Source organism: Erigeron canadensis, chromosome 8 (genome assembly GCF_010389155.1).
Source record: "Erigeron canadensis isolate Cc75 chromosome 8, C_canadensis_v1, whole genome shotgun sequence".
NCBI lineage: Eukaryota > Viridiplantae > Streptophyta > Magnoliopsida > Asterales > Asteraceae > Erigeron > Erigeron canadensis.
This window is the reverse complement of record NC_057768.1, coordinates 10,985,837-11,000,258: the sequence shown is the minus strand read 5'-3', so window position 1 is coordinate 11,000,258 and position 14,422 is coordinate 10,985,837. Positions and strand designations below refer to the sequence as shown.

At 35.6% G+C, this 14,422-nt stretch overlaps 1 protein-coding gene and 1 long non-coding RNA gene across 2 annotated transcripts; both read left to right on the top strand.

The window, feature by feature from the left end:
* Window positions 1-3,297: 3,297 nt before the first annotated feature.
* Window positions 3,298-4,893, top strand: LOC122609954. The gene is made up of 3 exons (XR_006325431.1): window positions 3,298-3,386; window positions 4,427-4,525; window positions 4,704-4,893. It is a non-coding gene; the product is annotated as an uncharacterized LOC122609954 (long non-coding RNA).
* A 5,968-nt stretch (window positions 4,894-10,861) lies between these two features.
* On the top strand, window positions 10,862-13,813 carry LOC122610254. Its single transcript, XM_043783247.1, has 6 exons — window positions 10,862-11,218; window positions 11,531-11,688; window positions 11,770-11,978; window positions 12,114-12,607; window positions 12,887-13,087; window positions 13,556-13,813. The coding sequence occupies exons 1-6, from the start codon at window positions 10,862-10,864 to the stop codon at window positions 13,811-13,813; spliced, it is 1,677 nt and encodes a 558-aa protein (XP_043639182.1).
* The last annotated feature ends 609 nt before the right edge of the window (window positions 13,814-14,422 follow it).

Here is a 14,422-nt window from a genome sequence, read left to right as displayed (position 1 = left end):
ATATATTTCAGTCAAAGTAACATCCACGTAAGCAACTTTAATGATGTGGCATGGTGACGTGGCATTTAACGAAAGATTGGTGTTAAAAACTAACGACATTCCTTTTATTAAGAAAGTCCTAAAAATAAACGAAAACTAAATAGGTTTCCTATTATTAGGAATTTTGTGTAAAAATGTTACCATTTTATGGATTTTTTCCCTTTATAAAAAAGATACGGATTTGAAAATTATGATGTGGTCATATTTAATTAAATTGAGGAATAATATGAAAACTACTTCATATTTAAGAAACTATAGAAATCCAATAACAAATGTAATATGTGTAATAGTTGGAATGGAAATCCAATAACAATGTAAGATATGTAATAGTTGGAATGGGAGTAGAAATGCTAGTATTGCTAGTGATTTATGGTTAGTTGGCTTTGTGTATGATGTGATTGTGCTAGATGACTTTATATGCGTATCGTGATTATTGGTAGGTTGAAAGCGATAAAATTTGTTCTTGTGGTCATCTAGGATTTTTTTGGTCGCGTAGGAGGTGAGTATCTTTGCATATATTTATATGTGTGTGGATTGATTACAATATTATGGAGGACTCTTTATATTGTAATCGATTCGGCGTTTAGTCTTAAATAATGGCCCAAGCCTAAGTAGTGGCCCTTTGTTGCTAATTTTACGCAAGTGTGACGTTTGATTATATTGTTTTAATATGGATCTATAATGTGTAATTTTACATGAAGGTGAGTATGCAAGAGGTGGTACCATAGGTTACATACGACAGTCCCTATGTTTTTGTCCTTCTTCGCGTGTGTAGGAGGTTCTTTTAATGGTTTCTCTTTTTGTAGGAGGTTTTGAAAGTGAGGAACAAAGAGAAGGTTAATTGAGAAATTGAAGTTGAGTTGTGGTTTAAAAGTATATTGTTATCCACGGAAAAATGGTATTGTTGTTAAATACCGTAGTAGTCCCTTTGAATCTTGGCTCTTATGGTCTTTGTGTCTTTTTGATGATGAAATGTCAACTTTTGGGGTAAGAGAGTCTTGAAATTGGTATGGTTTGTGTATTTATATGTTGATAAAAGTGTATTTTGCCACTTTAGGTAAATGCAAGTAAATGACCAGTTTGATCGTTTGATTTGAAAAAATAAGAAGTCTTCCTATGTTGACTTATGTGCTTTCACCTATTTTTGGTGTATTGGTCTAAGGTTTGAACTTTGGAAATAAGTTAGGAATGTTGGCAAGTTGTTTTAAGCGTCAAAGTGGTGGATTGTGCTGTTACGTGAGAATATGTGGCGCATATCCTTAAAATGTCGCACATACTTGGATTTTGAAGTTTCTGTGTACTTTCTACTAAAAAAATGTGGCGTATATAAACAAACGCGACACATGTTATTAAAAAAGGAAATAATTTTGGTCGAGTAAAGTGAGGTCTTTTTAAAATTCCCTGTACACTAGTATAAAGCATTGTTATTGTTCTTATGTGTATTAATGACAACGGGTTAAAATTTCAGATGCTCAGTTATGTAAGATTATGGTATCAAGTTTGATACATGTAGGAGTGGATAAGGTTTTTGTGAAACAAATCTCTACTACCTAATAAAAGAAACACCATGTCCCCCAATAAATATATTTCTGCCTTTAAAATTACGTAATTGTCTTTGGACTTACCTTTTTTTGTTTTTTGTTTTCTTTAATTCACGTAATAATAACAATAATAATAACTACCCAAATTTTTTTCCCCACCACACAATCGGCAGCACAATGTTTCCCCCCTTTCCTCCTTTCTCACCAGCAAATGATTTGCCATACTGCAAATTTCGTCGAAACCATTCATCAATCGATATTGTTTAGCAGATTTCGTCTATCTTATTTGCTAATACGACCGCAAATCAATATTTTTCTCTATCTTATTGTTTCTTCTGTTCGTTTTATAGGTACCCAAAAGATGATGAGAATCTTCAATTGCTCTTCGAACTAGATTGCACCCTAACTAATCCAGGTTAATCCAGGATTACTTTGAATTGTATATATATTGTTTGCTATTTTATTCTTATAAATTATAGATCGATAGATGATAAGTAGAGATAAGTGGGTCAATTTGGTTTATGTGTCATATCTGATACAAACATGAAGGAACAAAACTTGCTGCTGGTGAATTACGCAAAACACTTCTTTATTACACTTTTGACCACTATTTGTGCAATAGTTGGAGGTATATATTTGATTATGCTCACTAGACCTGACATCATAAACCAATAATGGGTTCATTAGGAATATATAATTTTAAATTTTTAATTGGGTAAATGGGTTAAGCTAAAGAATTTAATTAAATGGAACCTGGCTAAGTGGATCAAACGGATTGAAAGTAATCCAAAGAGTATCCTTATACATAAAAATCTCTTAAAAGGCTTTATTAAAAAAAATCAGATTACACTGGCCATCATGTACTTTATAATTAAATTTTTGAGGTATTTGTGATCTTGAAAGTTTAAAAACAAATATTCAAGCATTGAGGCTATCCAACTTGGCCAGTTACCCCACCGGTCAAACCATCCAGTATACCCGTTTGGCACCTCTAATGTTCACAAATGCAGTCCCAACCCATATACTTTACAACTATGTCCATTCATGACGTGATCTTTTCATGTTGTAGTTAGGTATTTTCACAATTGCCGGGATCATAGATTCAATTATATACAATGGTAAGAGGGCCCTAAAGAAGAAATAGAAATCATAAAATTAGGTTAAGGTGACAATGGTCTTATACTCTTATTCACTATAAATCTTTCCACGTAATACAAGTTCGACATAAAATGATATCTCTCAATATTATCATTGTAATTATCTATTCTGACGACTTTTTTTAATGCTTTATGCAATGGGTCATTTTCATCCAATTCGCTTCATTGCCTTCATAAGTATATTAATAGAAGTGTGGTTTACATATAAAGCAGGATCATGTTATTCCCTGCACTTCAAAGAGCAACATTGCTCACGGTTTTATTACCAAACTAGAAAAGGATGTGTTTACACAAGGAAGGATTTTGTAGTACATGAAAGCAAGGTGGAGTACAGGGTCATACAGAAGGATTCTTACATAATTGAACTAGATGGTGATAATGAAGTTCACAAAACAAGCTTCTGGTGGTGGTTTCCTTCATTATCCTTTTGGACCGGTTCAGTTTGAGGTGTTAAAAACCTCAGATAAGAAACATTTGTTTGTTGAGGCTGCGTATTTATTTAATGTAATAACCAATGTATTCTAATGAAGCTTTCCATATTGACTCCTTCGTATGTTGCAGATGTAATTGGCTGTGTGATGTCTGTAGGCCAGCCTAAGATGACTAGCAATGGGGTCAAAGATACTTGAATGCAATTTGTCAATCTCAGGTATGCAACTCATGACTTTTCTGATGGTGCACATTCTTCTTGCTAATGATTATTTTGATAAAAATGTATGTGGTGAGACAACCATTATGCATTTCTTTGGTTAATGGTGAACTGTTTTACGTTTTGGTAGATGGATATGAATATGATAGGTTATGTGAAACTTTTATCTTTTTTAAATGGTTAGATTTGAATTTCTTTTTTATGTGAAGTTGTATACCAATTAGTCCAATACAATTTGATGTATGAGATACTGCTTTTGGGCCTGGGTTATAGCTAATTAGGTGTTTTCTTTATTTCAGTAATAATCTAATTCTTTAGGTTCCATGGCTTAAGAATATACTTTAGGCATCCTCTAAGTTTTGACCCATCCAATCTATTTGACCTTTCTTGCTTCTAAGTTGTTTATTGTTATACATGTTTGAATTTTGATATAAGAAACATAGCCCATGTTATCCCATTCGTAAGTAATTGGGTCAAATTTTTGTCTACTACAGTTTGTCATGTTAATCTGAATATGGCCATGTGATCGGCTACCTGGTTTGTCATGTGCCATGGAAGTTTACACCCTTCTATACAACCAAGTATTTTTATAATGTTTCTTGGTGCATTTGGTGCTGCATAAAAAAATATACTTGGAAGCGTTTAGTGGCATGTTTAAGATTCGGATTTGGTGTCGCATAGGGCAAGGTTGTAAATATCGATTTTCGGTATCGTCTCGGTCGACCACCGATAAGCGATATATCGGGGATATATCAGATTTATCGGGAGTATATCGGGAATATATCATCTCGGTCGACCACCGATAAGCGATATATCGGGGATATAACTGAGATTTACAACCATGGCATAGGGAGCGAAGTTTTTGAACTTATGGTTGTTAACATCTAATTTTCCAAAGAGTCATTCTACTATGATACTGGTTATTAATTTATTTTACTGTTTCTTATTCCCATTGCAAATATATTAACTGTTAGTTCCTTTGAATGTTTATCTTATTTTTCTTATTCTCATATGAAATTTGTGTTTAACCTTTTAAGTAGACTGATGTGGCTGATCAGGGTTGGTTGTGGCTAAGAAGCTAACCGTAATATAGCTCAGGGTTGTGACTAAGAATTCTGTTAACAGACTATAAAGCTCAAGTATGTCCACCTTTTCTTTGTTGATGTATGGTTTTAGTTTTAATGCATTTTTGCATAGGATTTGAATAATAATTAATAAAAAGTATCTCTTACACGAATTCTTAATAGGAGCATTTTTTCCATCACTTTTTTTCTCTAACTATGTTTCACACTCACTCTCCCTCAAACTCTCATGCAGGTGCTGTTTTCCCCCATGCGTTCTACCCCCAGCAACGTCTCACTCTTTTATTACACTAATCCATCGCAAAATGAACCACTGTTTAAAAATATTGTTAACAATCAATACCAACGATTGTATCTAAATATAACACTATATGTACTCGGCCTCAAGCTTAAGCCAACTTATTTGTTACTGAATTTGTTTTAGTATCTGGTGTGTAATCTACTATATACAATCCATGAGTTTTTTTGCACATTCACGCAATTGGTACCACCACTTAACCATCACTTTTTTGAGGTATCACTGCAACGTGCGGGTACCCATCTAGTATGAAAATAATAGAGTATATGATAATATCTTTTAACTATTGGATCACAATAAAATTAAGGTACATATACAATTATTAGTTATATAATTAAATGTCTCTATTTGCTAATCATTAGTTTAAGGGCGTGTTTGGTTCATGGAATGTTTTTTGATGGAATGTTTTTCATTTTTTGAAGATTTAAGGGAGAGACGGAATGAGATTCCTTCCCTCATCCCCATGGAATAGAGATTCCATCAAATGAGGGAATGTTGACATTCCAACAGAATGATATTCTTTCATCATTGAGCAACCAAACGCACTAAGGAATGAAATTCAATTCCAATTCCATCACAATCTGCGAACCAAACGCGACCTAAGAGTTTTGTTAAACAAACTCCTTATGGTTATAGTTAAAATGCATCAAATATTTATACACTTCTCATAAAATTCAAAGATGTTCTTTTAATAGGAAATTATTAAAAGATTCAACTTTATGTTTATTATGAATATTAAAGTACACTAGCCTTATTGAGTGCATGATTTCATTTATTATTATTGTTATTTTTCTTCCGAACACTACATCAACTAGTAATAATAATAATGATAAAGAGCGGAAAACGAAATAACTAATAGATTAATTTGATTATTTTTTATTTAATTTTTTTGATAGGTGTGAATCAGATATCAAAACTTGGATTAGACTATGTTGTCTTAACTGAATCCGCAATAGAAGGTTACCTTATCTAATAGCTAATAGGAGCAATATCACCTATTTATTCATTTGGAGACATGACAATTAATAAGGTAAACCTTGTTCCATCAAGACTCGTACCCAAGTCTTCTTGAATTTAAGCTTTCATTGGAAGGACTTTCTTTCTTTTTACCACTAAGATATTAACCCAATGATTAAATTGATAATTGGCTTGTGTTTTTTGGTGTCTTCGGTATTTCAAATAAATTATCTTGCTGATTACCGGATGTAGTTTAGTTGATATTTATTATTATTATTGGAGAGATTATCCAACTCGTATAATCTTCCACATGTCTTAGACAATGATTTCCAATGATCCACTACGTACGTGTGTATAATATTGATAACTATCAATCAACTTGATAAATGATAAATACAATATCTATTTATAATCTACAAGTCGACTACAAGATATCCCATTGATTATATACTAGGTTTACAGAGTATATGTTTTGTTTGTGTTTTCATTTAGATTTATGACCGAAGATTGATTACCCGTAACTTAAACTAGCAAGTTTATTAATCGCTACCTATCCATAATTAATGTAGAGAAAATATCTAACTTATTCAACAATTTTTATTATGGCATACCTTTGCGTCATATGGAAAACTAGGAACGTATGCATCTTCTCGAATAAACAACCTTCCTTTCATTTTGCTTTCGAGGAACTCAAAGGAACTAGCTATTTATGGCTTTCCAATAGATCAACTTCATTCAACATTACTTGGTCCCAATGGAATAGTTTCAATTTCTAATTCTATATTGTAATTTGGCATTTCTTGTATGTATCTTCTAGCTCCTTGCTAGAGTTCATATTAATAAAATCATGTTTTTAATGTTCAAAAAAAAAATAAAATAAGTAGTGACTTGTCCAGCTATTTATCTAAAGATGGTAAAACACACGGGCTGCGTTGGGTCGGATAATGGGTCCAAACTGACCCGGGTAAAACTAGCTTCGAGTCAATACAAGCAGCGTTAAAAATAACATCAATTGGGTTAAGGTCAAAACAGATGCAGCGGGTTAAACCAATCCATGACAAAATAGGCAGCATGTTGTAAATAAATATGGATTATGGCACCGGAGTGTAACCAACTATGACTCAATGGTTATACAATGTAGCGATATTTTAAACTGGCTATCTGATGTAAGTACCTTTCATTTTTGTTCTTTTAATGTATCCTACCGGGTAACATCCTATTTGTAACCGGTAATGCCACATTGGACATAAAAAATAATAGGGATTAAGGCACCAGAATGTAACCAACTATTAGTGAATGGTTATGTAATATAATGACCTACAAAAGTGTTAAATTGATGTAAGAACTTCTATGTTTTGTTCACTCGATGTATGCTACCGGGTTAGTCCGACGACTTTATACTCCGGTCATCTTCTCCGACTAAGTTCCAACACTATCTTTGGTAACAACAATTTTTTTCGGAGAGCAAAATGTGAAACGGTAAATCAGTGTCTAACTTCAATCCCAAACACAAATCAACACTAGATATAGATAGACGCATATATACATTTATTGATTTTAGAACACGATTCAACAATAACGATATAACTTCCATTTCTAAATTTTGTGGCGGTCAACCATGACACGTGTTCGGATTTGGAGACGGTGGACAGATGGTCGCACCTCTCGAATGGAAGAAAAAATGAGACCGATACCACCCACTACAACCTCGTAGGAGTCTAAGACCATCCACCATCCATCTTGTCAGCGTTCACAACCCACAACTGTAACCATGACCATACAACAGGTCAACCGGTATATGAAAAGAACAAAAATGAGCGGTTCATACATCAGATAACCGGTTTTAAAGATCATTACATAACATAACCATTCAGTAATAGTTGATTATACTCCAGTGCCATAATCTGTGACAACCATCATCTAAGCGTACTTCCCGAAACACTTTCCGGTTACTTTAGTTCGTTTGGTTTATGTACGTCATGAGCCTTTAAGACTTTATCATGGAATAAGTGAACTTATTTTTGATTCGGGCTTTATGAGCACTTAGACTTTAGAGAAATTGTACGTGGACTCGAGAACAGGAAGAATACTAGTTGTCTTGTGGAAGTGCCAAATTAAGTAAAATACTTAAAATTAAATCAATAAAAGGTTTAATAAATAAATATAGACATGTTTATATCCGATAGAAAGCTATTAAAAAGTTACGTTTAAATATGACGACAAAATAGATTAACGGGCCACGAGTCTTCTAGAATGGTCAGGTCAAACGAGTCTTGGTAGAGTCAAAGATGGTCAAATTTCGGTCAAACTAGGGAAAAGACTAAACAAAACCCTAAAATTCCCAACCCTAGCCTCCCATTTTCCCATTTCACTCTCTCTCTCTTCTCCCTCTTTCTCTCTAGCCGTCTCCTCCCCCGTCTCTTCTCTTTCTCTCTTTTTGCACCACGAACCACCACGAACCACCACTAACCACCACGAACCACCACCGATTTCTTGAATCTTCATATTATTCTTCATCTCTTATCCAAATATTGGTAAGATATGGCTAGACCTAACGTTTAAAGGCTTGTTATTCATCAAAAAAATTAAGAATCTCATTCATATATACTTATATATCTCGACTATATATATATGTATGTATAAATCCGATTTTTGTGTTTGTACATGTATATTTTCGTTTAAATCCGAAAAGTTTTATAAAAATATGTATAAAGGTTTTCTTTTTCTTTCATCTATTAAATCCAACATTTTGTATATTATATATTTATATATATATAGATATATATATATTTTTTTGGCTAAATATGCATATATATATATATATGTATAGCTCCGAAATATTTAAGTATGTATATATATATATTTTTCTGAATTGTTTAGTGATTTTGGTCTTGGAATTGTGATCTTAATCTTTGTTCTAACCGGATCAAATTTTGTTCTTCATTTTTGACTCGGTCAACGCCGGTCAAACCGACCGAATTGTACATTTTTGGCTTCAAAAATCAGTTTGTCATGGGTTAGGTGTTTAGAATTCGTGTTGGTGAGTTTGTTTCCCATCGGTCAAGGTTGGTCAACGCCGGTCAACGGCGGTCAAAGGGGCAGATTCATAATTTGGTCTTTTTGTTAATATGGATTTAAAATGACGTGAAATTGAAATAATATGAATATTCAGACTTTTGTGTATATATATATGGATTAAACTATATATATACAAGGACTAACTTAATAAAAAATATATATATACATATATAAATACGAAGATTAATTTGAAATGAAAGGACTTTGTAAATATTTTATATAAATCATAAAGATAAAATATAAATTATACGACTTTTTGAACTCAACACATTTTTATACTAATATTCCATATGAAGACTTGACTGGATATAAACGATTTAAAGTGACATTATTAAACAAATTGTTCCCTTTGGACAATTTACAAGGACAACATGATTAATATACATTAATATTTGACGAGACATAATGACATTTCCCAAGATACTAGTATAGGACATAGACATGTACATCTAAGTAAGTACTTACTGGGTGACTTGTGGACAATGTAGGACTTTTGGACAGATATTGAGCGTGTTTCAGGTGTACTGACTGTTCCTGTTCTTGTTCATTGACTTAGGGTACTTATGCTTGTGCTTCTTCCAGGTGAGTTTCGTAGCCCTCTTTTTACAAGTTTTGGGGTGGAAAGTATATTTATTTTCAAACAGTTTTGTCGGTTTCTGTTTTAAGTTCAATATTGAGCCTGTGCGTATAGAGTTACTTGTGCCATTTGACATGCTTTGATCTTGTTGTATGTGTGTGATTATGTGTTTGTTGTTGTGCTTTGGACGTACTTATTGTATGAGTTGAGACTTGAGACTTGGAGTAAGGCAGGTACCATAAGGCCAGACTTTGAAACATTGAGACATTTGGACTTAATATGGTGTAACTCTGCTCGTTATATATTGAACTATTACTTGTTTAGACTTAAAGGAATCGAAAAAAGACTTATTCTTCTAATAGACTTTTGACATAAAACCTACGAACTCACCAACCTTTGTGTTGACTCGTTTTAGTATACTTTTCAGGTACTCAGGTTAATCAAGGATAAAGACTGCTATGCTAGGCTGGACTTCGGAGATTAGTACTCCTTAATAATTGTCAGACTTTAAGGCTACATGCCTTGATTTATTTCTTATGGACTTGGTTGTAATAAGTTATTTTAGCACTGTTATGACTTTGAATTTATGTTTTTGGGAATATATTTATTATATTCTATTTTATTTAGTAGTATCTATGTAATTCCATGTCATGCTGTACTTTTCATGACACCTCATGTTTCCGCCAACGATGGGGTGTTACAGAATGGTATTAGAGCCGTGGTTGTAGAGAATTAGGTGGAAAAGCCTAGACTATAACCTAAGAACCCCGTATAGCATTTACGATAGGAATCATAGATGCATTCTAGACGTGCTAACGTCGCTTATATTTTGAGTTCACATTCTGTTTAGACTTATTATCCCTGTGTTTATTTTGACTATGGCTATCATTTGGTGACTGTGTGCTTACGGTGTTATTGTGATTAATTATGTGTATTAGAGCAAGATGAAGTGATGGCACTAACTAGTATCGCATAACGATAATCATAGAAAAGCCTGATCAACTGTTCTATGATTACCGCCATGCCTTGCGACAGTTATTGACATCAGTGATTGCACTTGTAGTGAGAGTGTGGTAGCTACCCTGGGATGCTTAATGGGTGTTGGTTAGGTGGAGGGTTGGTCGCTGGTACACCCTGTATACATACCCGACCAATACCTAGAGAGCATACCAGTACCGTGATCCGACCATGCATTGAATGTACTTGAGGTGTGGAGGATTAGCCGCTGGTACACCCTGTATACATACACCACTAGTGCAACGGATGTAGGTGTTAGATTCGGACCACATTTTAACTGCAATTTAGGGTTATATATTATTAGTATATATATGTGTGTATTGCATTGACATGAATTGTATGAATAGTTTAGGTTCTAGATAGCATTCCTTAGACCATAAGACGAGAGAGCCTACTCAGAGTATTTTGTGATGTTAACATCGTCGAGTGTATCCTTCTCCGACTAATGACACGTGGTTATAGGATAATGGCAAGAACAATATCTAGTGCTGGAACTAGCGGAGGTCATGGTAGAGGCCGTGGTGAAAATGAAGACTCTGGTCAAGGTCGTGGTATTGGCCAAGGAACTGGACAGAGTAGAGGCCGTGGTATTGGTCGTGGCACTGGGCCTGAAGTAGTTCAAGGTGTTGGCCGCGGTGCAGGTCGTGGAAATGAACAAGCTGGAGGTCGAGGTACTGGTCGTGGAGTTGGAAGTGGTGCAGGCTGTGGTGGCGGCCGAGGTAGTGGTCGTGGACGCGGTCGTGGTGAAGCTGAAAATGAAACTGCCAATGAGCAAGCTGGAATGCAACCAGACCCAACCATGATTGCCATGATCACCCAAGTGGTTAATACTATACTCGCACAAAATGCTCAAAATGCACAAAATGCAGAGAATGAAGATGCTCAGTATGATGATGCTCAGTTTGAGGATGCAGGGGATGATCAGGATGGTGAATATTATGAAGACGTTGATCAGGGAATTCGACTTGGAAATGTGCCAAGGGGGCCTAGAAGTGGCATCAGGACTTGTACTTACAAAAACTTTAAGGATTGTGGCGTGCAAGAGTATGATGGTAGAGGTGGAGCAGTTAAGTTTATTCAATGGTTAGAGAAGATGGAAGCTGTGATTGGTATTAATGAATGCACTCCTGAACAGAGGGTCAAGTATGTGGAGAACTCTTTCACTAAAGATGCTTTGTCTTGGTGGAACACTCAGTGCCGAATCAGAGGCAAATTAGCGGCAGAGGCGATGTCTTGGTATAACTTCAGAGAGTTGATGATGAAAAAGTTCTGCACTGCAACTGAACTGGTGAAGTTAGAACGAGAGTTTTTGGAACATAAGATGGTCGGTGCGGATCATGCTGGATATACTACCCGCTTTAATGAACTTTCAAGGCTCGTTCCACACTTGGTTGAACCTGAGAACAAAGGTATAGAGAAGTATTTTCGTGGGTTAATTCCTCAGGTTAGATCGACTATGGATGCTGTTCACCCACTTACCCTAGAGGAGGCTATATTGAGGTCTGAAGCTATGACAGAGGAGTTGGTTCAGTGTGGAACTATTACTACTGTTGGGACAAAAAGGAAGGAAACCAGTGGGATGAGTAATAATAAGAAAGTTTGGCGATCTGATGGGAAGAGACAAAACAGAGGCAAGGTATTTGCAGTGACTGATGCTGGCAAAAAGGAATATGTGGGTCCCCATCCTAAGTGTACCAAGTGCAATCTGCACCATGCAGCAAATCAGAATTGCTTAACATGCTACAACTGCAATAAGACTGGGCATTTGGCAAATTACTGTCGGGAACCAAGGACTCAAGTGGCACCATTGAATCAAAGGAGACCAATCGGAGTTCGTGGAGGATGTTATGAATGTGGGGCCACTGATCACTATCGGAACACATGTTCTCAGTGGGTTGGGCAACAGGTTCAAGTGGCAGTTCATCCTAACCAGCTACAGATTACTGAACCCAATCAGAATAGAGGCAATCAGGCTCCAGCTGCTAGAGGTCGTGCTTTTGTTCTGAATGCTGCTAAGGCTCGCAACGACCCGAACGTGGTTGCAGGTACGTTTCTTCTAAATGGTCATTATGCTACTGTTCTCTTTGATTCTGGAGCTGACTATAGTTTTGTCGCAACTAGTTTCATTCCTTTATTGAGTGCTAAGCCGAGCCCTATGTATTTATGTTTTGACGTAGAAAGGGCTAATGATGGGTTAGTCAGATTAGACCAGGTCATTCGTTCGTGCACATTAGTTCTTAATAATCATACTTTCTTTATTGACTTAGTACCTTTTGAAATGGAAAGTTTTGACGTTATTGTTGGTATGGACTGGATGTCCTTGGTTGATGCAACGATCCTTTGTAGCGCAAAAATTGTTAGAATTCCCTTACCAAACGGTGAGATACTAGAAGTTCAGGGCAAGGTGTCTGATTCTTTTGTGGGTCGTGTCATGAGTGTGTCTGCTAAAGAGGTTAGCTTGATTGATGTTCCCGTCGTTCGGAACTATCAGGATGTCTTCCCTGATGAATTGCCTGGCTTACCTCCGTCTCGACAACTTGATTTTCGCATTAGTCTCGTTCCTAATGCAGCTCCTATAGCAAAATCTCCCTATAGATTAGCAACAACTGAATTACAGGAATTGGCCACGCAATTAAAAGAACTTCAGGACAAAGGATTCATTAGACCTAGCCAGTCACCGTGGGGAGCACCTGTCTTATTCGTCAAAAAGAAGGATGGCTCTTTTCGCATGTGTATCGACTACCAAGAGTTGAATAAGTTAACGGTAAAGAATCGTTATCCGCTTCCTAGGATTGATGCTCTGTTCGATCAACTTCAAGGTGCGAAGTGTTTCTCAAAGATCGACTTACGTTTAGGGTATCATCAACTGCGTGTACACGAGGACGATATACCAAAGACTGCTTTTAGGACAAGATATGGACATTTTGATTTCACAGTGATGCCTTTTGGATTGACTAACGCTCCAGCAGTATTAATGGATTTGATGAATAGAGTGTGTCGACCGTATTTGGATAAGTTTGTAATTGTGTTTATCGACGACATCCTAATTTACTCAAAGACAACGGAAGAACACGTTGAACATCTGAGAAAAGTATTGGAATTACTGAGAAAGGAAAAACTGTATGGAAAATTTTCTAAATGTGAGTTTTGGCTTGATGAGATACACTTTCTGGGACATGTCGTGAGCAAGGATGGAATACACGTGGATCCTAGCAAGATTGATTCAGTCAAGGACTGGAGAACATTAGAGATACCGACTGAAGTTAGACAATTTCTTGGACTGGCTAGCTACTATAGAAAGTTCATCGACAATTTCTCTAAGATTGTGTTGCCGCTTACGCAATTAACTCAGAAGGATAGGCCGTATGTCTGGGGTGAAAAACAAGAGGCAACGTTTGTAAGTCCCGACTATTACTAAATGGGTGCTGAAGACACCTCTATGTTAATGGTGAGTGTACTTTGCAACACAATCACTTAATCTGGACGTGACCAGTTTAGAGTGGTTGTGTACCAGGTAATCTGGAGGTTTACTTATTAAGGTGACAATGTAAATAAGTAAATACAATGCAATAGATATAAGTGACAAGTATTTATATCGATGAGACAATATGTATTTTTCAAGTGTATTTTATTTATTGATTGTTAAATAAAATACAAGACTGTTGCGGAACCAAGATAATACAAAGATGTAAATATCCTAACAACCTATGAAATACAATTGATGTATACTTGGAAATTTTCCTAACAATCGAAACACTTAAAGTTGTGAAATGTTCCTTTTTGCGATTGAGAGAATATTGCACAAGTTCACCAATATTGCAGAATGTATGTGTTTGCAAAGTTGTTCAAATGCTTGGGCAAGGACCTCTATTTATAGTCGAAGTATGAGCATTGGGATCTCAACTTCGAAGTACAAATATGGTTGACAGCACACAAAAGTATTAGTAAATAATCCTTTGTGTGTGTTAAATAAAGTAAGACAAAAGGTTACTTTATTCAACCACTCTACATCTTTGCACTTTTATCC